The sequence below is a fragment of the Mobula birostris genome, chromosome 23 (genome assembly GCF_030028105.1).
Source record: "Mobula birostris isolate sMobBir1 chromosome 23, sMobBir1.hap1, whole genome shotgun sequence".
Lineage (NCBI taxonomy): Eukaryota > Metazoa > Chordata > Chondrichthyes > Myliobatiformes > Myliobatidae > Mobula > Mobula birostris.
In genome coordinates, this window is record NC_092392.1 from 10,623,341 (window position 1) to 10,649,049 (window position 25,709).

Consider the following 25,709-nt stretch of genomic DNA (forward strand, 5'->3'; position numbering starts at 1 on the left):
GTCTTCGGACTGTGGGAGGAAACCAGAGCACCCAGAGGAAATCCATGCAGTCATGAGCAAATTGTACAAACTCCTCACACATGACTCTGGAATTGAACTCCGAACTCCGATGCCCAGAGCTGCAACAGAATTGCTATGCTACCATGGAATCCCATTACTTTAAGTGTGTGCCCCCTAGTTCTGGATTCTTCAGCTAATGGCTTAAATGTTTTTTTTTATTTACTCTATCTAGGCACCTAATAATTTTATATACCTCAGCTATGACTTTCTTCTGCCTCCTATATTCAAAATAAACAACCACAGCTTATTTAATTCTTCCTCATAACTAATATTTACACTCTCTGCACATCTCTTCTGTACACTCTCCAGTTTGAGCACACCTTTCCTGTAATGTGATTGCTTTCAACCTATGACCTTGGTAAACATTCTATTTCATTTTAGTTGAACACTCCTGCTTTCAATTTTGAAGGCCTTTGGTAGTAAAGCAAAATGGCATGCATGCCTTTTTTACCACCGCTCTAAGAGACCTGCTGTTTTTAAGGATCTGTAGCTGTACATGCCAAGATTCTTATATTTCTTCACATTTCCCAATATCCTCCTTAGTCCTGCCAAAGGACTTCAGCCCGAAGCGCCAACTGTACTTTTTTCCCTCGATTGAATTGAATAGAATTGAATTGACTTTATTACCTACATCCTTCATATACACGAGGAGTAAAAATCATTACCTTACATCTCCGTCTGAATGTGCAATGTGCAATTTATAGTAGTTTTTAGTAAATAGTATGTACAACAGGACAGTCAATATAACATAGAAATACAATTGTATCAGCATGAATTAATCAGTCTGATGGCCTGGTGGAAGAAGCTGTCCCGGAGCCTGTTGGTCCTGGCTTTTATGCTGCGGTACCATTTCCCGGATGGTAGAAACAGTTGGGGTGACTCAGGTCCTCAATGATCCTCCGGGCCTTTTTTACACACTTGTCTTTGTAAATGTCCTGAATAGTGGGAAGTTCACATCTACAAATGCACTGGGCTGTCCGCACCACTCTCTGCAGAGTCCTGTGACTGATAGGAGTACAGTTACTCTCAGTTGTGCCCCCATCAAAAATTCTTCGGATTTAGTCCATACCTAACTCCTTCAACCGCCTGAGGTGAAAAAGGCGCTGTTGTGCTTTTTTCACACACAAACTGTATGTACAGACCATGTGAGGACCTCGGTGATGTGTATGCTGAGGAACTTAAAACTGTTCACCCTCTGAACCTCAGATCCACTGATGTCAATAGGGGTTGGCCTGTCTCCATTCCTCCTGTAGTCCACAAGCAGCTCCTTTGTTTTTGTGACATTGAGGGAGAGGTTGTTTTCTTGACACCACTGTGTCAGGGTGATGACTTCTTCTCAGGCTGCCTCATTATTATTTGAGATTCGGCCAATCAATGTAGTATCGTCAGCAGATTTATGATCAGTTTGGAGCTGTGGGTGGCGACACAGTCATGGGTATAACAGAGAGTAAAGGAGGGGGCTTAGGAAACAGCCCTGAAGGGCCACATATGTTGATGGTCAGAGGGGGCAGAGGTGAGGAAGCCCACTCTTACCACATGCTGGCAATCTGACAGGAAGTCCAGGATCCAGCTACACAAGGCAGGGTGACGGCTCAGGTCTCTAAGCTTCTGGTTAAGCCTGGAGGGAATTATGGTGTTGAATGGTGAACTGTAGTCCAAGAACAGCATTCTCACATAAGCATACTTCTCCAGATGTGTAAGTACATTGTGTAGAGCTGTGGCTATTGCGTCATCTGTCGATCGGTTGTGTCAGTAGGAGAATTGTAGGGGTCCAATGTGGGAGGTAGCAAGCTGCAGATGTAGCCCTTGACCAGACTCTTAAAGCATTTGCTTATTATTGAGGAGAGTGCGACAGGATGCCAGTCGTTCAGACATGTTACCTTGGACTTTTAAGGTACAGAAATAATTGTGGGTGTTTTGAAGCAGGAGGGCACTCTACACACTGGGAGAGGGAGAGATTAAAAATGTCTGTAAACACACCTGCCAGTTGTGCCGTGCACATCCTGAGTACCCGCCCTGGGACGCCGTTCGGACCCGCAGCCTTGCGACAGTCCACTCGTTGGAAACACCTGCGTACTTCAGCCTCAGGGATGACCAAGCTGCAGGTTGTTTCGATGGCTCTTCTCGGGGGCTCAGTGTTGGTGACATCGAACCGAGAGTAAAAAAGATTTAGCTCATCTGAGAAAGTGACAGTGATGTTGGAAACACCACTGCATTTAGCTTTGAAGTCTGTGATGGTGTGCAGACCTTGCCATAAGCTCTGTCTTTAGTTGTGATCCTCCTGTTATTGTATGTTCGTTTTTGCATCTCCCACAATGTTGTATGTGCTGTAGCTCCGATTTCTCAGCATGCTATTTAATTTGCTACCTGTGGCTGATCCAATTAGATCTGTAGTTCGTGTTAATTCCTGTATGTTGATGATGGGGATTCAGCAGTGATGATACCGTCAAATGTCAAGGTTTGAGTCTCTCTTATTTATGATGGTCAGTGTTTTACATGTCTTTGGCATAAATATGATGTACTATTGTGCTAGAATGTTGTTCATGATCTGTACAGATTCTTCTGTCACCTGATCAATTAATAATGTGATTGAAAATTGTGTGATCATCAGTGAACAATCAAAAGCCCAGCTTTGAGTTGGAAGAATGGATATTGATGGTGCAGTAGAGAATGGTTGTTGCTAGACAATGGTGCCTTGGGACTGGGCTGATCAGTCTCCAGCAACCATAGCCATGTCGCTACATGTGAATTCAAGTAACAAGGAGTTCTCTGTTGTTCACCATTAACTTAAATTTTACCATGACTTCATAACATTGTACACTGACAACTGTGACCTCGTTGTCAGGGCAGACACTCTCATCACATCTGTGGAATTAATCTCTTCGGTCCATACTTGCACCATGTCTAAAACGTTGTTGTCTGGGCTAACGTGAGGACAACAACTTACTGACACCATCAATCTCACCACCTATCACTCCGCAGATCTCTGAGTACTTCCTTGAATGAATCGTAGTCACTCTAGTAGTTCAGTGCCATCCAGATCAAGATAATGCACTTTACTGGCTTTCAAATCGACCACTCTAAGCATTCACACACTCTAGCATGACATATTACGACTTTAGTAACTTGCCATACCCACTTTGACAGCATGTTGCAAACCTGTAAGCTCTACTATTGAGAAGGACAAGTGCGACAGACAGCCGGTAAGTCCACCACCTGTAAATTCCTTGGTTGGCATCCACTAAGTTTATTGAGAAATACAACACTGATCCTTCATTAACATTGGTTTAAATTTCGGAACTCATTATTCAACTTCTCTGTGGGAACACCAGTATGGATATTCTTCACCAGATAATAAGACCATAAGATACAGAAGCAAAATTAGACCATTGGGCCCTTCGAGTCTGCTCTGACATTTCATCATGGCTGATCCATTTTCTCTCTCAGCCCCGATATCCTGCCTTCTCCCTATATCCCTTCATGCCCTGACCAATCAGGTATCTATCAAGCTCTGCTTCAAATATACATAAAGACAACCTCCACAGCTGTCCATGGCAAAGAAATCCTCAGATTCACCACTCTCTGGATAAAGAAATTCCTCTTCATCTCCATTCTATAAGGACGCCCCTCTATTCTGAGGCTGTGTCCTCCAGTCTTCAACTCTCCTATCATTGGAAACATCCAATGATGTTTAAAAGCAAGATGAATTAAAGGGAGACAGCAGTTTGATCGGGGCACGACTGTGCAAGCACGTGGACGTCAGCCAGTGAGAATAGTGAGAAGAGTTTAAAGGGAGACGGTTATTTCTTCAGCGGTTTGATCGGGGCACGACTGTGCAAGCACGTGGACGTCAGCCAGTGAGAACAGCGAGAAGAGTTTCTAAGGAGACAGCCTTATAGAGCAGGCATCGGAGGAGCAGGCGACGGAGTAGAGGGAGACAGAGTAGGAAGGCTTTGGCTCAACAGGGCTTCAGCATTAATGGGTTGAGACAAGGTAGGTTACCTGTGTAGAATCCAGACAGGAAGAATGTGTGTGAGGCCAGTGTTCTGTGCTCTGTGTCAGATGTGGGAGGTCCGGGAGACTCCCAGCCAGGTGCATCGAGCTGTAGCTCCTTAGGGACCGCATTAGGGAACTGGAGGTGCAGCTCGATGACCTTCGTCTGGTCAGGGAGAGTGAGGAGATGATAGAGAGGAGCTATAGACAAGTAGTCACACTGGGGTCTCAGGACACAGATAAGTGAGTAACAGTCAGGAAAGGGAAGGGCAGGACTCAGTTGCCAGAGACTACCCCTGTGGCTGTACCCCTTGACAATAAGTATTCCTGCTTGAGTACTATGGGGGGGTGGGGGGGTGGCATAACTGGGGGAAGCAACAGTGGCCGCGCCTCTGGCACAGAGTCTGGCCCTGTGGCTTAGAAGGGTAGGGAAAGGAAGAGAATGGCAGCAGTAATAGGGGACTCTATAGTTAGGGGGTCAAAAAGGCATCTCTGTGGACACAGGAAAGAAGCACGGATGGTAGTTTGCCTCCCAGTTGCCAGGGTCCGGGATGTTTCAGATCGCGTCAGATATCCTGAAGTGGGAAGAAGAAAAGCCAGAGGTAGTGGTACATATTGATACCAATGACACGGGCAAGAAAAGGGAGGAGGTCCTGAAAGCAGACTACAGGGAGTTAGGAAGGAAGTTAAGAAGCAGGACCTCAAAGGTAGTCATCTCAGGATTACCGCCTGTGCCACGCGACAGTGAGTATAGGAATAGAGTGTGGTGGAAGATAAATGTGCGGCTGAAAGATTGGAGCAGGGGGCAGAGATTCAGATTTCTGGATCATTGGGACCTCTTTTGGGGCAGGAGTGACCTGTACAAAAAGGGACGGGCTGCACTTGAATCCCAGGGGGACCAATATCCTGGAGGGGAGGTTTGCTAAGGCTGTTGAGGAGAGTTTAAACTAGGATTGCTGGGGGGGGGTTGGAACCAAACTGAAGTGATGGAGGAAGAGTCGGTTGGCTCACAAATAGAGAAAGCTTGGAGACAGTGCAAGAGAGAAGATAGGCAGGTGATCGAGAAGGGATGCACTCAGACCAATGGTTTGAGATATGTCTATTTTAATGCAAGGAGTATTATGAACAAAGCAGATAAGCTTAGAGCGTGGATCAGTACTTGGAGCTATGATGTAGTAGCCATTACAGAGACTTGGATGGCTTAGGGGCAGGAATGGTAACTTCAAGTGCCAGGCTTCAGATGTTTCAGAAAGGACAGAGAGGGAGGCAAAAGAGGTGGGGGCACTGTTGATCAGAGATAGTGTCACGGCCGTAGAAAAGGAGGAAGACATGGAGGGATTGTCTACAGAGCCTCTGCGGGTGGAAGTTAGGAACAGGAAGGGGTCAATAACTCTACTGAATGTTTTTTATAGACCACCCAATAGTAACAGGGACATCGAGGAGCAGATAAGGAGAGAGATTCTGGAAAGGTGTAATAATAGCAGGGTTGTCGTGGTGGGAGATTTTAATTTCCCAAATACTGATTGGCATGTACCTAAAGCGAGGGGATAGATGGGGTGGTGTTTGTTAGGTGTGTTCAGGAGGGTTTCTAGACACTATATGTAGATAAGCCTACAAGAGGAGAGGCTGTACTTAATCTGGTATTGGGAAATGAACCTGGTCAGGTGTCAGGTCTGTCAGTGAGAGAGCATTTTGGAGATAGTGATCACAATTCTATCTCCTTTACAATAACATTGGAGAGGGATAGGAACAGACAAGTTAGAAAAGCATTTAATTGGAGTAAGGGGAAATATGAGGCTATCAGGCAGGAACTTGGAAGCATAAGTTGGAAACAAATGTTCTCAGGGAAATGCACGGAAGAAATGTGGCAAATGTTCAGGTGATATTTGTGTGGAGTTCCGCATAGGTACGTTTCAATGAGACAGAGAAAGGATGGTAGGGTACAGGAACCATGGTGTACAAAGGCTGTTGTAAATCTAGTCAAGAAGAAAAGAAAAGCTTATGAAAGGATCAAAAAGCTAGGTTATGGAGAGCTAGAAGATAATAAAGCTAGCAGGAAGAAGCTCAAGAAAGAAATTAGGAGAGCCAGAAGGGGCCATAAGAAGGCCTTGGCAGACAGGATTAAGGAAAACCCCAAGGCATTCTACGAGTATGTGAAGAGTAGGAGGACAGGACGTGAGAGAATAGGACCAATCAAGTGTGACAGTGGAAAAGTGTGTACGGAACCGGAGGAGAGAAGAGAGGTACGTAATGAGTACTTTGATTCAGTATTCACTACGGAAGAGGACCTTGGTGATTGTAGGGATGCCTTACAGTGGACTGAAAAGCTTGAGCAATTAGATATTCAGAAAGAGGATGTGCAGGAGCTTTTGGAAAGCACCAAGTTGGATACAGTAAGTCACCGGAACTGGACGAGATGTACCCCAGGCTACTATGGGAGGCAAGGGAAGAGATTGCTGAGCCTCTGACGATGAGGTTCCGGAGGATTGGAGGGTTGTGGATGTTGTTCCCTTATTCAAGAAAGGGAGTAGAAATAGCCCAGGAAATTATAGACCAGTGAGTCTTACTTCAGTGGTTGGTAGGTTAATGGAGAAGATCCTGTGAGGCAGGATTTATGAACATTTGGAGAGGCATAATAGATAGATAGATAGATAGACATACTTTATTGATCCCAAGGGAAATTAGGTTTCATTACAGTTGCACCAACCAAGAACAGAGTACAAACATAGCAATACAAAACCACAAACAATCAAATAATAATATGTAAGCCATGCCAGACGGAAATAAGTCCAGGACTAGCCCCTTGGCTCAGGGTGTCTGACCCTCCAAGGGAGGAGCTGCAAAGTTTGATGACCACAGGCAGGAATGACTTCCCATGGTGCTCAGTGCTGCATCCCGGTGGAATGAGTCTCTGGCTGAATGTATTCCTGTGCCCAATGGTGTAAATGATGTTACACGCCAATGTCGGGTTGGCAGAGGGAGGGATGTACACAACAACCACAACTGCATGTGAGATTTCCCTAGGCAAATAATATGGCTAGGGAAATAGCCATATTTTTATGATTAGGTATAGGCAGCACGGCTTTGTGAAAGGCAGGTAATGCATTACGAGACTGATTGAATTTTTTGAGGATGTGACTCAACACATTAATGATGGTAGAGCACTAGATGTAGTGTACATGGATTTCAGCAAGGCATTTGAGAAGGTACCCCATGCAAGGCTTATTGAGAAAGTAAGGAGGCACGGGATCCAAGGGGACATTGCTTTGTGGATCCAGAACTGGCTTGCCCACAGAAGGCAAAGAGAGGTTATAGATGGGTTATATTCTGCATGGAGGTTGGTGTCCAGTGGTGTGCCTCAGGGATCTATTCTGGGACCCCTAATCTTTGTGATTTTTATAAATGACCTGGATGAAGAAGTGGAGGGATGGGTTAGAATATTTACTGATGACACAAAGATTGGAAGTGTTGTGGATAGTGTGGAGGGCTGTCAGAGTTTACAGCGGGACATTGATAGGATGCAAAACTGGGCTGAGAAGTGGCAGATGGAGTTCAACCCAGATAAGTGGTTTATTTTGGTAGGTCAAATATGATGGCAGAATACAGTATTCATGGTAAGACTCTTGGCAGTGTGGAGGATCAGAGGGATCTTGGGGTCCAAGTCCAAAGGACACTCAAGGCTGCTACGCAGGTTGACTCTGTGGTTAAGAAAGCATACAGTGCATTGGCCTTCATCAATTGTGGGATTGAGTTTAGGAGCCGAGAGGTAATATTGCAGCTATATAGGACCCTGGTCAGACCCCACTTGGAGTACTGTACTCAACTCTGGTTGCCTCTCTATAGGAAGGATGTGGAAACCATAGAAAGGGTGCAGAGGAGACTTACAAGGATGTTGCCTGGCTTGGGGAGCATGCCTTATGAGAATATGTTGGGTGAACCCGGCCTTTTTTCCTTGGAGTGATGGAGGATGAGAGGTGACCTGATAGAGGGTATAAGATGATGAGAGGCATTGATAGTGTGGATAGTCAGAGGCTTTTTCCCAGGGCTGAAATGGCTAGCATGAGAGGGCACAGTTTTAGGGTGCTTGGAAGTAGGTACAGAGGAGATATCAGGGGTATGTTTTTTTACGCAGGGAGTGGTGAGTTCATGGAATAGACTGCCGGCGACGGTGGTGGAGGCCGATAAGATAGAGTCTTTTAAGAGACTCCTGGATAGGTACATGGAGCTTAGAAGAATAAAGGGCTATGGGTAACCCTGGGTAATTTCTAAAGTAAGTATATGTTTGGCACAGCATTGTGGGCCAAAGGGCCTGTATTGTGCTGTAGGTTTTCTATGTTTCTATGTTTCAGACGGTCTTAGACAGATGAGGAGAATGGGCAAGAAAGTGGCAAGTGAAATACAATGTTGGAACATCCTTAAGATTAATTTGCTGGTAGAGTCAATAGTGAGGAAGAAAAATGCAAAGTTAGCATTCATTTCAAGAGGTCTGGCATATCAGAGCTGGGATGTGATGCTGAGGCTTTGTAGGCACTGGTGAGGCCTCACCTTGAGTACTGTGAACAGTTTTGGGATCTTTATCTGAGAAAAGATGTGCTGACATTGGAGAGAGTTCAGAGGAGGTTCAACAGATGAATCCAGGAATAAAATGGTTATCATATGAGGAACATTTGGAAGTTTTGTGCCTGTACTCACTGGAATTCAGAAAGTTGAGGGGAGGATCTCATTGAAACCTTTCGAACCTTGAAAGGCTTAGACAGAGTAGATGTGGAAAGGATGCTTCTCATGGTGGGGGAAGTCCAGGACAAGTGGGCACAGCCTCAGGATAGAGTGGCATCCATTAAAAACAGAGATGGGGAGATATTTCTTTAGCCAGAGGGTGGTGAATTTGTGGAATTAATTACCACAGACAGCTCTGGAGGCCTGGTCTTTGGATGTATTTAAGGCAGAGCTTGATAGGTTCTTGATTGGACATGGCATCAAAGATTATGGGGAGAAGGTTGGGGAAAGGGAAAAAGGATCAGCTACAATGGAATGGTAGAGCAGATGCCAAACGGTCTCATTCTGCTCCTGCATCTTACGGTCTTATATCACAAGTCTAATGTCATGTATGATAATGAAGTAGTATTTAAAATATATTTAATTACATTTCAATAGTTTAACAGTTATACAGTTTTTATGTATAACAGAAACTTAGAAGTAAAATGTCAAGATCTTTTTTTTAAGAGAAAACAGTGTATATATTTTTCATACCCAAGACAAGATTCAAATGGTTCAATTTGTTTTCAGAGAATGTAAGCTTTATACAACCTGACAGATCTCTCCCTCTCCTACTTCCCATATATTCAATGTGAGGTGGCTGCTATATTCCCTGAAGTCACTACACTAGCCATCATTCATTGGCATGAGAGGCCTACCAGCATGTAACAGAATGTATGAGAAAACAGGGGAAAGCAAAACCTGGAGATCACCCAGAATTTCATAAATTACAAGACATCCAAGGTCATATCATAATCCTTCATCAATGCAGTTTATTCATAGCAGCCTCCTCCTCCATGTATTATACACTTGGTACCTAATAAAGTGGCCACTGAGTGTCAGTTCATGGTCTTCTGCTGCTACAGGCCGTCCACTTCAAGATGCAATGTATTGTACATTCAGAGATGCTCTTCTGCACATCGTTTATAATGCATGCCAGGCCATTCTCCTCTGAGCTCTCTCACTAACAAGGTGTTTTCAGCCACAGAACTGCGGCTCACTAGATGTTTTCATTTCTTGGACCATTCTCTGTAAACTCTAAAGACTACTGTGCATGAAAATCCCAGGAGATCAGCAGTTTCAGAGATACCTAAACCACCCTGTCTGGCACCAACAATGACCCACCATCAAAGTCACTTGGATCACATGTCCTCCCCATTCTGATGTTTGGTCTGAGCAACAACGGAACCTCTTGACCATGTCTGCATGCTTCTATGCATTTGGGTTGCTGCCACATGATTGGCTGATATCTGCATTAACAAGGTGCCTCTGATAAAGTGGCCACTGAGGGTACAGGAACATGATGTAAACACTTCAATATAACCTCTTCAAATACACACCATTCTGAATCCAGCACTTCATCAGTGGGGCAACGCGGTCCATTTCTCCACCTAGCAGCATAGTGGGTGCAGTGGCATCCACAGGCTTTCGGTCAAAGTCAAAGCCTGTCCCAAGCCTTGTGGCCCATCAGGCCGGTGCTTATGCTGGTTTCTGTGGCATGAAGTGACTGAGAGTACGAGACTGCCCCCTGGATAGGACGCCAGTCTATCACGAGGTTAACCGCCAGCATTTGCCGGTACCCATTTTCAGCTGGGTGGACTAGAGCAGTGTGTGGTTACGTACCTTGCTCAAAGACACAACACACTGCCTTGGCCAAGACTCAAACCCACGACCTTCAGATTGTGAGCCCAATGCCCTAACCACTTGGCCACGCGCCACATGACAGGCTTTCAGTAGGGCCCTGCATCTCTGGTTATCATAAACTTGGCTTGAAAACCACTACTCATGAGCAACATTTCTCTAAACTTTCCTGTATTATACTTAGTTAAAGAGGCAAGGGGGATAATCCCTGTTACCACCACCATACCTAATATAATCTCATCTGCTGCCCTGCTACAACACTTCCCAGAAACCATGTAGGTCAGTGTCCGAGTTTCACCCAGTACCTACTTGATGTGCTGGGGCCGACCAGACCCATCGACGGACTTTGCTCCCCATCGTTGCTCCTGTTCTGAAATATCATTCTGAAATAGCAGAGAATACAAATAGCAATCAGTATACCATTTATAAAGTTGCTGATGATACAACCATTGTTGGCAGAATCTCAGGTGGTGACGAGAGGGCGTACAGGAGTGAGATATGCCAACTAGTGGAATGGTGCTGTAGCAACAATCTGGCACTCAACATTAGTAAGACGAAAGAACTGATTGTGGACTTCAGGAAGGGTAAGACGAAGGAACACATACCAATCCTCACAGAGGGATCAGAAGTGGAGAGGTTAAGTAGTTTTATGTTCCTGGGTGTCAAGATCTCTGAGGATCTTGTCTGGTCCCAACATGTCGATGTAGTTATAAAGAAGGCAATGCAGTGTCTATACTTCATTCGGAGTTTGAAGAGATTTGGCATGTCAACAAATACACTCAAAAACTTCTATAGAGGTACCGTGGAGAGCATTCTGACAGGCTGCATCACTGTCTGGTATGGGGGCGGGGGGTGCTACTGCACAGGACCAAAAGAAGCTGCAGAGGGTTGTAAATCTAGTCAGCTCCATCTTGAGTACTAGCCTACAAAGTACCCAGGACACCTTTAGGAAGTGGTGTCTCAGAAAGCCAGTGTCCATTATTAAGGACCTCCAGCACCCAGGGCATGCCATTTTCTCACTGTTACCATCAGGTAGGAGGTACAAAAGGCTGAAGGCACACACTCAGTGATCAGGAACAGCTTCTTCCCCTCTGCCATCTGATTCCTAAATGGACATTGAACCCTTGGATACTACCTCACTTTTTTTAATATACAGTATTTCCATTTTTTGCACGTTTTTAAAAATCTATTCAATATACATATACTGTAATTGATTTACTGTTTATTAATTATTATTATTTTATTTATTGTTATTATTTTTCTCTTCTATATTATGTATTGCATTGAACTGCTGCTGCTAAGTTAACAAATTTCACGTCACATGCCAGTGATAATAAACCTGTTTCTGATTCTGAATACATCTGAGAATGAAGTAAACCTGTGCTTCAAGATACCATTCCTCCCTGGAATTCACTGGAATACATTCATTGGAGGAGCAGTACTGATGGACTTCCACACACTCAGTGGGATAGAACCTCGTTCAAAGTTCAAAGTACATTTATTATCAAAGTACATATACGTTACCATATACAACCCCGAGATTCATTTTCTTGTAGGCATACTCAATAAATCCATTATAGAATAGAAACATAGAAAACCTACAGCACAATGCAGGCCCTTCGGCCTACAAAGCTGTGCCAAACATGTCCTTAGCTGAGAAATTACCTAGTGTTACCCATTGTCCTCTATTTTTCTGAGCTCCATATACCTGTCCAGGAGTCTCTTAAAAGACCCTATCGTACCTGCCTCCACCACCGTCGCCGGCAGCCCATTCCACACACTCACCACTCTCTGTGTAAAAAACTTACCCCTGATATCTCCGCTGTACCTACCTCCAAGCACCTTAAAACTGTACCCTCTTGTGCTAGCCATTTCAGCCCTGGGAAAAAGCCTCTGACTATCCACATGATTAATGCCTCTCAATATCTTGTACACCTCTATCAGGTCACCTCTCATCCTCTGTTGCTCCAAGAATAAAAAGGCCGGGTTCACCCAACCTATTCTCATAAGACATGCTCCCCAACCCAGACAACATTCTTGTAAATCTCCTCTGCACCCTTTCTATGATTTCCACATCCTTCCTATAGTGAGGCGACCAAAACTGAGCACAGTGCTCCAAGTGTGATCTGACCAGGGTCCTATATAGCTGTAACGTTACCTCTCGGTTCCTAAACTCAGTCCCATGATTGATGAAAGCCAATGCATCATATGCTTTCTTAACCACAGAGTAAACCTGCGCAGCAGCCTTGAATGTCCTATGGACTCGGACCCCAAGAATAATAGAATTAATGACAGACCACACCAATTTGGGCAGTCAGCCAGTGTTTAAAAGACAACAAACTGTACAAATCCAAAATCCAAAATGAAATAATAATAATTAATAAATAAGCAATAAATATCAAAAGTACGAGATGAACATTCCTTGAAAGTGAGTCCATAGGATGTGGGATGAGTTATCCCCACTGGTTCAAGAGTCTGATAGCTAAAGGGTAATAACGGTTCCTCAACTTGGTGGTGTGAGTTCTGAGGCTCCTGTACCTTCTTCCTACTGGTTGATGGATGCTGCTTTTCTGCGACAGCACTCAGTGTAAATGTGCTCAACGGCGGGGAGGGCTTTGCCCATTATGAATTGGGCCGTATCCACTATTCTTTGTCGGATTTTCCTTTCAAAGGCATTGGTGTTTCCATATCAGGCTGTGATGTTGCCAGTAATATATACTCCACCACATGTCTGTAGAAGTTTGTCAAAGTTCAGGTATTGGAACAGTACTGCATTATCAGATGGGACTGTAAAGAGCGTGCATACAGCACTGTCAGTGGGACAATACCAAATCAGCTGAGGGGAATGACCGAGAGTGCTGCACTGAGAGAGTTCTGCACCGTACGTTGAGGCTGTACTGAGAGAGTTCTGCACTATTGAAAGGTCAGGACTGTCGCACTGTTGGTGGATGGTATTTCTGAGAGAGTGCTGCACCTTACGAGGGGCTTCACTGACAGAGTACTGCACTAAGGGCAGGACTGTCGCACTGTCAGTGGATGGTATGAAGAAAACATACATTCTGAACAGAAGCAAAGAGGAAGTGGAGCAGCATCTGAAGGGCAGTACTGAGGGAGAGTATTAAGGACATGGAATTCTGTTAGATGAGCAACTGTGAAAGAAAATCACACGATTAGTGAGATTGCTCGAAGGGGAGTTCTGCAGTATCAGAGGGATGGTACAAAGGGTCTGCTGCACTATGAGGTAAGCAAAAATGAGGGAGGGCTACCTTCTCAGAAGGGCAAAACTAAAGGAGAAACATACCATCAGAGGAACAACAAATCAAAAACACAAAAGATTCTGCAGAATCTCCGGCAAAACCATAATGCAGGAGGAACTTAGCAAGTTAGGGATCATCTGTTGAGGGAGTGTTCATGAAGGCTCTTGGCCTGAAATTTCAACTGTCTATTCCTTACCACAGATGCTGCCTGGCTTGCTGAGTTTCTCCAGCAGTTTGTGTGTGTTGATCAGAGGGGCAGTACTGAGGGAATGTCACACTGCTTAATGGGAAGACATGAAGGACCACCTCACTGTCAATGGGATAGCATCATGCTGTCAATCAAACTGACTTAGTTATATCTTTTAGATTTGTAGGAATGATTTTGTAACAGAGAGGGGCGTTAGAGGTCAGGATAGGATTTAGGGACATGAATGTGGGGGAGTTAGGGGTTAGGGTCTCTGCTCTGTTCTCCTGTGTTCGAAAGCCAGCGAGATTGTCATGTGATGAAGGACATCATAGATGGATATCAGGCCAGCAAAAGCCGTGAATAAAGACCAGTGAGGATGAAGGTTGGTGCACACCCCACCTCCAGATCAGCAAGTCCTCCCAGGTCGGCAGGATCTAGGATCAGAGGTCTGTGCAGGCGAGAGGCACAAAAGCCAGTGAACCCACCTCCCACCTCCCCCCCACCCCAACACACACACGTGCGCGCGTGAGTAAGTAAGTCTAGAGTCTGAGGCCTCGAGTTTGGGGTCCTGTCAATGACAAGTACAGACTTCGAGGTCCCATTGTGTCATGGGATTGTTACCAAAGATTGAAGCCTTAAGATTGATCAGAAGCCCAGAAGTCAAGGCACAATGGCCAAAGCCCTGAGTCTTTCAGTCTATAAGTCCAGTAGGGAAGGTGGAAGCCAAAGATCTGCAAGTCTATAAGCTCACTGGAGGCTGAGGCCCAGGGACAGCCTGTCCTGGGGCTGGAGGACTGTTCATGTGTGTCAGCGGGAAGGTAGGCAGGAGGAAGGAAGGGGGCTTGTTTTGCTGTTGTTTTGTTGCTGTTGTGTTGTTGTTGTTATTGTTGTTGCTTTGTTGTTCTGCTGAACATTATGGGCATGGTATACTGACTCATAGTACTGATTAGCATTGAGGCTGACAGTACTGAGCAGGACAAGGCAACTAAATGTGTTAGAGACAGACTGCAAGTGTCACCACACATGCTGGTGCCAACATAGCATCAAGATCAGCATCCAGACCCCTTGCAGTTGTGGGACTTTACTGTCCAGAGAATAATTTTGTCACATCAGCAGCCCGGATGAGATTTATAGTCAGAGTCAATACTCATACCAGTACCACACATCAAAGTTGCTGGTGAACGCAGCAGGCCAGGCAGCATCTCTAGGAAGAGGTGCAGTCGACGTTTCAGGCCGAGACCAGTCAGGGTCCTGACGAAGGGTCTCGGCCTGAAACGTCGACTGCACCTCTTCCTAGAGATGCTGCCTGGCCTGCTGCGTTCACCAGCAACTTTTATGTGTGTTGCTTGAATTTCCAGCATCTGCAGAATTCCTGTTGTTTACTCATACCGGTACAATACCTTTGTCTCTAAATGCCTTTATAATATTGGAATTGTATCTGATTCCAGCACTACTTCTGGCAGTGCTTTTCAGACCCCAACTATTCTCTGTGTAAAAAAAAACTTAACCCTAAGATTCCTCTCAAATCTCCTACCTCTCACTTTAAGCTTATGTCCTCTAGTTTTTGATACGTCTCCTATAGGAAAAAGATTTTCACCATTTATTCTAAGAATATAATACTATATACAGTACTTGTATCAGGTCACTGATCAACCTCCTTTGCTGCTGGCAAAACACCATCTCTAATCTCTTCCCATAACTAAAGTCCATCAATTCAAACAACATCCTGGTGAAACTTAAACATGAGAAATTCTTCAGATGCTGGAAATCCGGACCAACAGAAACAAAATGCTGGAGGAACTCAGCAGGTCAGGCAGCATCTACAGAGGGGAAAAAAGAGTCGATGTTTCCAGCAGAGACCCTTCTTCAGGACTAGAAAGAAAGGCAGAAGACACCAGAATAAAAAGGTGGGGGGGAAGGGGAATGAGGATAGCCAGAAGGTGGAGCCAGGTGGGTAGGAAAGGAAGGAATCCGACAGGAGAGGAAAGTGGACTACAGGAGGAAGAAAAGGAGTAAGGGATCCAGGGGGAGGTGAAAGGCAGGTGAGGAGAAGTCAGAGGATGGAGTGGGGAATAGAACAAGAGGGGAAGAGGAAGGAAAAAATTTCTTTATTGGAAGCAGAAATCAGTATTCATGCCATTGGGTTGGAGGCTACCCAGACGGAATATAAAGTGCTGCTCCTCCACCCTGAGGGTGCCCTCATCGTGGCACAAGGAAATTTTGGACTGACCTGTCAGAATGGGAATGGGACTCAGAATTTAAATGTTTTGCCACTGGGAATTTCCCCTTTTGACGGATGGAGTGGAGGTGCTCAATAAAGCGTTCCCCCAATTTACGACAGGTCTCACCAATGTAGAGCACGCTGCATTGGAAGCACTGAGCACAATAGGTGACTCCAGCAGATTTGCCGGTGAAGCATTGCCTTACCTGAAAGGACTGTTTAGGACCCTGAATGGAGGTAAGGGAGGAGATAAATGGGCAGGGGTGGCACTGGGTCATCTTCAGGGATGGAACTCGTCTGGTGAAACTCCTCTGTTCTCTTTTCAGTGCAATCACTTTCTTCCTCAAATCAACTCAAGTCACTTTTTATCGTCATTTCGACCATAACTGCTGGTACAGTACACAGTAAAAACGAGACAACATTTTTCAGGACCATGGTGCTACATGAAACAATACAAAAACTACACTGAACTACGTAAAACAACATAAAACAACTACAAACCTACCCAGGACTGCATAAAGGGCACAAAACAGCGCAGGCATTACAATAAATAATAAACAAGACAATAGGCACGGTAGCGGGCAGTAGGTTGGTGTCAGTCCAGGCTCTGGGTATTGAGGAGTCTGATGGCCTGGGGGAACTGCACACAATGCTTCAGGTTTTGCCAAAGCAGCGTTCTGTAAACATGCAACATAATGTTCCAGCTCTTATGTTCAATGCCCTGACCTACGAAGGCAAGCATGCCATATGCTTTCTTCAACACCCTATCCACTTGTTTTGCTGGTTTCATGGAACTATGGACTGAGTCCATTAGACCCCACTGTTCATTGACACCCCTTTGTGATCAACCAGATACTACTCCTAAGTGACTTCCAAGATACATCACCTCAACTTTCCAACTGATCTATCCTGCTGTAAACTTAGACAACTTTCCTTACAATCCAGAGCATTGCAAATTTTTGTGTCACCTGCAAACGTACTAGTTCAAAGTCAATTTATTATCAATGTGTGTGAATATATATATGTTATCACATACTACCTTGAGATTCATTTTTCTTTGTTGCAGAGAAACAGAGAAACACAGAAAACCTACAGCACAATTCAGGCCCTTTGGCCCACAATGCTGTGCCGAACATGTCCTTACCTTAGAAATTACCAAGGGTTCCCTATAGCCTTCTATTTTCCTAAGCTCCATGTACCTATCCAGGAGTCTCTTAAAAGAGCCTATCATATCCAACTCCACCACCGTTGCCGGCAGCCTATTCCATGCACTCACTACTCTCTGCATAAAAAACTTACCCCTGTCCTATTCCAATCCCAAAAAAAGTGTGTCACATGTTTAAGAGGACAGATTGCTTCTGTTCAAGGTGTACATGGACAGAGTTAGGTTTCTAAACCTTGAGAGAAAATAGCAAAGAATTAAAAATTGAATGCCAGAAATATTCAGCAGGATAGGCAACACTTGCGGGAAGAGTAACAAAGTTAATGCTTCAGGTTGAAAACCCTTCATCTGTTCTGACCTCACTCTACTCTTCCTTCCAAAGATATTGCTTGATCTGCTGAGTGCTCCCACCATTTTCCGGACTAAATTCATTATGTTATTTTGGTTTCCAGTTGCAAAGAAGAGGCCAAGTATGTAACAAAAAACAAACTGCTGGAGGGCCGGAATAGGTCAGGCAGCATCTGTAGGGGGAAATAATCCTTCTCAATTGAGACCCTTCATCGAGTATGCCAGGTACCTAAGATTGCCCTGTGTATGGCAAATCTCAAATGATACTTTTCTGTTATCTTCTGTATCCAGAACATGAGGGCCAGCATTCAGATGATAAGAAAGGACTGAGTCAGAAAAGGGGAGCAAGGGTGAAACAGGAGTGGAGTGAAAGGGCAACAACACTGAGGGGCAGAATAAAATCTACAGGCATTGTGAGATCGAGGGAAAGTGAGAGATCAAGGCACACGGGCAGATCAAGGGGATGAAGGATATTGAGGGGTTGAAGGAGATCGAGGATCTGAGTGAAATTCAGGGGATGTAGGAAATCAGGCAAGATCAAAGGGGAAAATAAAATTGGTATAATGATTGAGGGGACTAAAAGGAAATGGCTGGAGTGAGAGGGTGGAGTGAGCTGGAGACAGACAGGGAAGAAGGATGAAGTGGATAGAGGGAAAGGGAAACAAAAGGCAGGTGGATAGAAGCTGGGGAAAAAAGAGAGATGGGAGGGAGAGGAAAAGGTCAAGAGGGAAGGGATGGGACACAGGGAGGATAGTGGTTTAAACCTGGGTTATAAGGTGCCGTCACTGATCCCAGCCTCCATTTGTTCAAGTGGAGGATGGTTACAGTACTAATGTATCTCAGCTTCACTGGGTAGAAAGGGAAGTGTGAGTTGACCACTTCCTGTTGCTCAGTCCTACGCTTCATATTTTAAATTCAGCATCGCTGCGTCTGACGGGTTCACTGATGTTTGAGCCACATACTTTAAAACTTCCTTTTTAGAATCTGCATTTAATACAAATATTCAACTAAATTTATTAAAGAACCAAGTTGTAATGTAATTTGACTTCAGATGCCAGTGCAACAGTAACAGATTAGAAATATTCCACTTGTTTTTGTTTAAAATGTACATAAAAGGTCAAAAAAATCAGGATCAATAGAAATGGCAATTATGTTTCCTATCTGACTGTAATTAATTAGCCTAACAGGTGAGCTTGTATTAAATGCTGGAAATTGTGTGCAGACAGATTAAGTGTGTATAGATCTTTACCACCATTCAGTGCCTTGGCCTGGAGTTAGCCAAGGCCAACTCCACAGAGATATCATCTTTCACATATTGCAATGTCCAATCCCAATCTTGTTCTGGTTTACATCAGTGTAGTCCCAGCAGAGATGGCAATGTGGAAAAACCACAGGCATCACCCTGGCTGTAAAAATCGAACTCACATTCAATTCAGGTTCCCTCTAGTCTCTAAGGTCTCAGTTTCTGTTTGCATAAAACAACTGAACAAATTGAATAAGATTCAATGTAAAGAAATTGATACAGTTGGCTTATAAAAATACAGAATGGGATTAAATATTCTTGATAAACATCGTTTAAGTACGAACTGAAAATTGGGTCACTTCAGTCTAGATTTTCTAACTAGAATGGGAAGTAAGGGTTTGATGTTTAATCTTGAAGTTGAGAGACATGAAGAGTACAGGGCACGGTCACTCAGTGCCCTCCAGTGTGTGAATCTTTCTTCAGAGAAACAAACACAAACTGTTGGAGGAACTCAGCAGGCCAGGCAGCATCTATGGAAAATAGCATAGTTGATGTTTCGGGCCGAAACTCTTTGTCCTGCCAAAGGGTTTCGGTTCAAAACGTTGTCTGTACTTTTTTCCATAGAAGCTGCCTCGCCTGCTGGGTTCCTCCAGCATTTTGTGTGTGTTGCTCAGATTTCCAGCATCTGCAGATTTTCTCTTGCTTGTAATTAGATTTCTTCAGAGTAAATTCTTGGCCAATCTGAACAGGCAAAAAAAATGATTACTTACGACAAAGTCAGGATCTGTTTCCCAATCATCTCCATCCTTCTCCTGATCCACTTTAACATTATGGCCCACTGCTGCTTTCCACATCTCTGTGAGACAAAAAGATGCTTGAACCAACAAACCATCAATTTAGAACACCTAGTTTTCCTATATTCTTTAGACACGCCAATGTTTAATGAGCCCTATGCATGTAATCCCCTCACATTTTCCCACTTACACTGTATCCTGCAATGGACTCTCCACACCCACTTCTCTCATACCACAATTAAAGTCTATTCATAACATTTGCTATCACCTTTTAGCGGTGCGGGTCATGGCTTCAATTTCCACAAAAAGTTGCTTGCCAGTATTTGGTTTTCATTCTTATCAGTTTTATTTGGCTGGTGCTTTGACTCTTCTCACTCCTAATGGTAATGGTTATTCCACGTACCTCGCATCATGTTATGGACATTCAACCAAACTATACATATAAGCTATCTTACATATTTATTATTATTTTGTTTTTACTTGTGTTGGTTCAGATCTGGAGTAACAATCATTTTATTTCTCCATTATACTTGTGTACTGGAAACGACATTAAACAATATTGAAACTTGCAATTACAGTACAGTGATCAAGTTTTGCCACTGCAAATCGAACTCCTCCTCACTTTTCCTGAGGGTCTCCAGCGAAGGAAGCCATTTTGCCCATGTAGCTCCCAACCCGCCAAGGAAATCTGTTAACCCTCAATCACTGCTGCAACGCACTGCATGGCAGCCTCAGAGCTCCCTTTTCACACAAGACACAGCTGTTCCAGGCTGAGCCCACTCCCACTTCCTGCTCTATCTCAGCCACAGGCTCCTCTCTCCAGTTCTGCGACATGGGCTGATATTTCTTGATTCAAGAAAACGTGCGATGTATTTGATGGATTTCCGTTGCTCTCAGCACCAGCTCCCGGCCCACTCAAATTTCTTTTCAGCTTAACTATCATGCAAAGCTCAACAAATTGCAGAAGTGTTTGTTGCTGGTTGATTGTGAAATTCTGACCCTTCCAGAATCAGTAAGCCTGACACAGCCCTGAGCTTCTCTTGCAACAGAAAGTGATCAACTTTTAAAACTGAAAACCATTCAAAGCAAAGAATAAGATTCAGATTCCCCTGACTACACCGGTCTGCTAAGCTGGCAAAGTTGGGGTTTGGGGTGGGGGCACCAGGGAGCCTCTTACTTCCATATCTCATAGTTTCACTGACAAATAGTCCTGTTAGTATTAAGCCACTACTCTTGTACATTTTTCATTCCAACTGTGATATTTTTGTTACTCAGAAAATGGAGTCTTTACACTGCATGTTTTATGAGCTGGCTATTGCAGAGAAACAGTCAGTTAAGTAACAAAATAATTTTGCAAACCAAACATTAATACTGTCTTCCAGATGTGGGTTTTTGCTGATAAAGTTGGCACTTAATGCCCATTTCTTTTTGCCTTTGAGAAAGTGATCTAGCCTTTCTCTCTGAGCCCCAGAATTAACATGCTCAAGATAGAGTCATAGAGCACTGCAGCACAGAAACCAGTTCTTTGGCCCACTTACTTCATGCTGAACTATTATTCTGCCTAGTCCCGTTGGCCTGCATCTGAAACATAGCCCTCCACAGTTGTCCCATCCATGTAGTTATCCAAATTTCTCTTGAAGGTTGCAACAGAATCTGCATCTACCACTTCCATTGGCAGCCCATTCCACACTCTCACCATTTTCTAAGTAAGGAAGTTCCTCCCTCATGTTCCCTTAAATATTTCACCTTTCACCCTTATGGTCTTAACCTATGACCTCTAGTTCTTGTCTCACCCAACTTTAGTGGAAAAAAGCCTGCTTGCATTTTATAAAAATGCACTTGGAGTATTGTGTGCAGTTTTGGGCTCCTTATTTTACAAAGGATATAGTGACATTGGGGAGGGTTCAGAGAAGATTCACGAGAATGATTCCGGGAATGAAAGGGTTACCGTATGAGGAACATCTGGCAGCTCTTGGGCTGTATTCCCTGGAATTCAGGAGAATGAGGGGGGAATCTCATAGAAACATTCCGAATGCTAAAAGGCCTGAACAGATTAGATATGGCAAAGTTATTTCCAGTGTAGGGGAGTCTAGAACAAAAGGGCATGACTTCAAGATTGAAGGACGTCCATTTAGAACAGAGATGTAGAGAAATTACTTTAGTCAGGAGGTGGTAAATCTGTGGAATGTGTTGCCACGAACGGCTTGGAGGCCAAGTCATTGGGTGTATTTAAGGTAAGGATAGATAGGTTCTTAATTAGCCAGGGCATCAAAGGGTATGGGGAGAAGGCAGGGGAGTGGCGATGACCGGAAGAATTGGATCAGCCTATGATTGAACGGTGAAGCAGACTCGATAGGCCAAATGGCCTACTTCTGCTCCTATATCTTACGGTCTTATTGTCTTAAATCTCCTCTTATTCTCCTACGCTTCAAGGTGATTCCACAAATGGTCTTTAACTTTAATGATTGTAGTTTGGTATAATGTTGATGTTTTCAAGGCCACTCAAAGGAAAGTTACCAATAAGCATATGGCTAATAGCGACATTTTTTTCCTGTCTAAAACAATCAACTCTGGCTCTCAGTGTGGCCAGGATTGAACCAATCTTGTCTTCCCTAGTTGACAACTGGTTCAGCCCTGTTTCAGACTGAGTGGAATGGGTCACTGCGGGTGCTCTGATAAGCAGAAGATTTGTTAAAAACAAATGTACTTTGGTTGCTGGAGATGGTGCCAGAAGAATTCTGTTGTGGTCAGAATCTTAAGATAAAATGGCAGTCTAGGATCAATATGTTTAAGTCAAAAACAATCTGGCAGATCTTCTCCAAATGACCAGTTCATATCCTTTATCAGTTCATTCCACTGTAGACAAAAGTGTTAACAGGTTAAGCCACTCTTCTGCGGGAGGAAGCGATAGCAGTGCGCCACACGTGTGCAGCCCTCCGGTGAAAAATGATATCGTATCCGTTAAATAGGGGCTGTGGACAATTCTGATTTGATGGAGACAGACATGAAAGCATAAAGGAACATCTGGAAAAATTTCTGAAACACTCATTCACTGCCGTCATTACTGCGCGGTCGGGAATCTTTCGGAGGATAGACCTCAAAATCCCCGGCTTTGCCTGCCGTTGGCGACCGAGATGGAGGTCGAATCATTCGGATAGAGATGGCGCTCAGTACTCGGTGTCGGAGAGCTGATCAGAGCTCGAAGTTTTCGGATGACTCAGAGTCAGACCGTGGTCAGCATGACAGGGAGAGTTTTTCTTCCTTCTCCCGTCTGCGTGAGATGTGGGACATTTGAGAGACTTTGAACTTTTACAGTGTTCATGGACTTCTTCATCAAGTTATGGTATTGTTGCACTGTTGTAACTATATGTTATAGTTATGTGGTTTTGTCAGTTTTTTTAAGTCTTGGTCTGTCCTGTGTTTTTGTGATATCACACTGGAGGAAATATTGTATCATTTCTTAATGCATGCATTACTAAATGACAATAAAAGAGGACTACGTAGCTTCATAATCTAATGTTAATTCTTAATGCTGGCAACACAAACAGTGTGATGATTTTGTATCCTTCCCATAATGTCAGCCATGATTATCTATTAATTTATCTACCAACCACTTAAACTCCTCAGTTAGATTCCAACCCATCTTCCAATCCTGGGCATTTGTAAACCCACCAATCCTCCGCTGAATTTTAGCCTCCCAAGAATCTAGTATTCTATATTTAAACCTCCCAATGCCTCAATGAGATTCCGGCCTGTAATTTATTCCTGACATCTATTATATTATGCATACTTCCACCAAACACCTCAGTTAGATTCCAGCCCATATCTCAGTCCTGGTATATTTTACATCGTGGATATCCAGGCTTACTAGGCCGTTCATCAGTACCACCCTCACACACTCCATTTCTCCCTTTAAAAGAGGCTCCGTTTGGACCTACCCTCCCCATCTGATTGAACTTGTTCTGATATTAAGTAACTTCTCCTTTGAATTCACTCACTTCCTCCAGTGAAAGATGTTGCTATGGAAACTGCAACTAGTTTGAATTTCACCAACATTTTGAGCAACATGGAGTATTCTTTGTTTCAGCCCAGCCAATACCTTCTATCACATTTTTCCAGCACTACAGTGTCTGAATTGGTGCATTTTCCTGAGGAAACTGACAGGTCAATGTTTCCTCTGCAGGGGGCCACCCCTCACAGTAGCGTTAGTGTGAAGCGTTGGGCTCTGTTGGTGACTGCTTATCCCTATAGAGAAGGAATTCAGTGTCCAGCTATCTAAAGCAGAGGTGACTGTGCCCACCTTGTGTCCCCTTTCCCTGCCAGCCTCGCCCTCACTATTTAGCTCTGTAGAACTCACCCTCCTTTGTGATTTCCCACTTTCACCTGTTTGATGTCAGCCCATTTCTTCAATTCTATTCTCCACCTCCAACCCCCACACTCACCTACCAATCTTTCACCCTCACACACCAATCTCCTCATCCTCGCCACCAATCCACAGCCTAACAGAACAACCCGTCCCCACCCTCACATACCAATCCACCACCCTCATTTACAATTCACTCACCAATCCCCACCCTCAGCCACCAATCTGCCACCCACCCCCCCCATCACCAACCCCTTTGAAAGCAAATCCGTAGGTTGTGGCATCAGTTTAGTGTTGAGGTGCATGAAGCTATCCACGCTGGTCCAGGAGTCTGATGACTGAAGAGTAACAACTATTTCTGAACCTGGTGGTGTGGGATCTAAGGCTCCCGTATCTCCTGCCTGATGGTAGCAGTAACTTTTGCCACAGAACCATCCCAAAGAATGGCAGGAAACATACCGATCCTACATTTTCTTCCTTTTGCCACTGATGACCCAAAACACTCCGTATGTCTCTTTCAATTTAAAAACAATCAGGGTCTGATCTCTAGAATGGGGAAGCCAAATGCAGATTAGTGATGTCTTCATCCAGCACTCTAACTATCTGTCACTCTAATTGATCAATTTATTCCCATCCTGACCTCAATATTCTCTGTTCCCAACATTGCTCTATTGAAGCTCAACACAATCTCAAGGAACAGTACCATCTTCCAATTTGGCATGGTTTAGTCTTGCAATCTTAATATCGCTTTCAACAACTTCATATATAGCGTAGCAACTGTTCTCATTGTTCTAGAGAGCAGCTATTGTAATGATCTTGCAAGGACCACCCACCCTACCTCCCTTGGCTGGTTATCTATATCTTTTGCATAAATTCTTGTCTCCAGTAACCTGACCATTAACTGCAACCACACATCACCCTATACAGGCAGAACCTCACCTCAGTACTTGCTTAAAGCCTACTAATTTCCAGCTATTTCCATTTAATTCAAGAAGCAAAATTTGAAATGTTTATCCAATCACAAACAAGAGAAAATTTGCAGATGCTGGAAATGCAAGCGACACATACAAAATGCTGGAGGAACTCAGCAGGCCAGGCAACATCTATGGAGAAGAGTAGTATTGACATTTCCAGCCGAGACCCTTCAGCAGCGTCTCAGCCCAAAATATCGACTGTACTCTTTTCTATTTGAAATGTTTATTCTGTTTTTTTTTTCTCCTGGTCCATTATTTCTAGCCTTCTCTCAATTCCAGATTTTGCACCCTGTGTTTAGCTGTCTACGTAATCAATATTCTACATATAAACATTATGTAGCTCTTGATCAGTTCCCTGTGATTTTATTTCTAGGTTTCCAAATTCATAAGGGAGATTACTGACAGTAAATCACTGTTAAATATCTACTAATTCATATACAAACTCCAAATCTCCTTGATCCGAATTGTTCTGGAATTCTCTCTTTGATGGGAGTTCAGTGAAACCCTCTCTCACTACTCAAAACGTTGACTGTACTCTTTTCCATAGACACTGCCCGGCCTGCTGAGTTCCTCCAGCATTTTGTGCGTGTTGCTTGGATTTCCAGTATCTGCAGACTTTCTCTTGTTTGTTATTCGATTACTGCACTGCCAAGTCTGGTCCAGGGATGCCTAACCTGAAGAAGTTATATCTTCCTTTCGACAGGAGCTCAG

At 44.0% G+C, this 25,709-nt stretch overlaps 1 protein-coding gene across 3 annotated transcripts in view; it reads right to left on the reverse strand.

The window, feature by feature from the left end:
• The window catches only part of LOC140186630 (src substrate cortactin-like), a 78,547-nt gene that overhangs the window by 51,647 nt on the left and 1,191 nt on the right, over window positions 1-25,709 (reverse strand). For all 3 annotated transcript variants that reach the window (XM_072241010.1, XM_072241008.1, XM_072241009.1), the window contains exons 2-3: window positions 19,638-19,723; window positions 10,759-10,832 (exon numbers count right to left, since the gene is read on the reverse strand). In XM_072241010.1, the coding sequence (XP_072097111.1) occupies window positions 10,759-10,832; window positions 19,638-19,721 (158 nt within the window). In that variant the 5' untranslated portion in view covers window positions 19,722-19,723. The remainder of the gene's footprint in view (window positions 1-10,758; window positions 10,833-19,637; window positions 19,724-25,709) is intronic.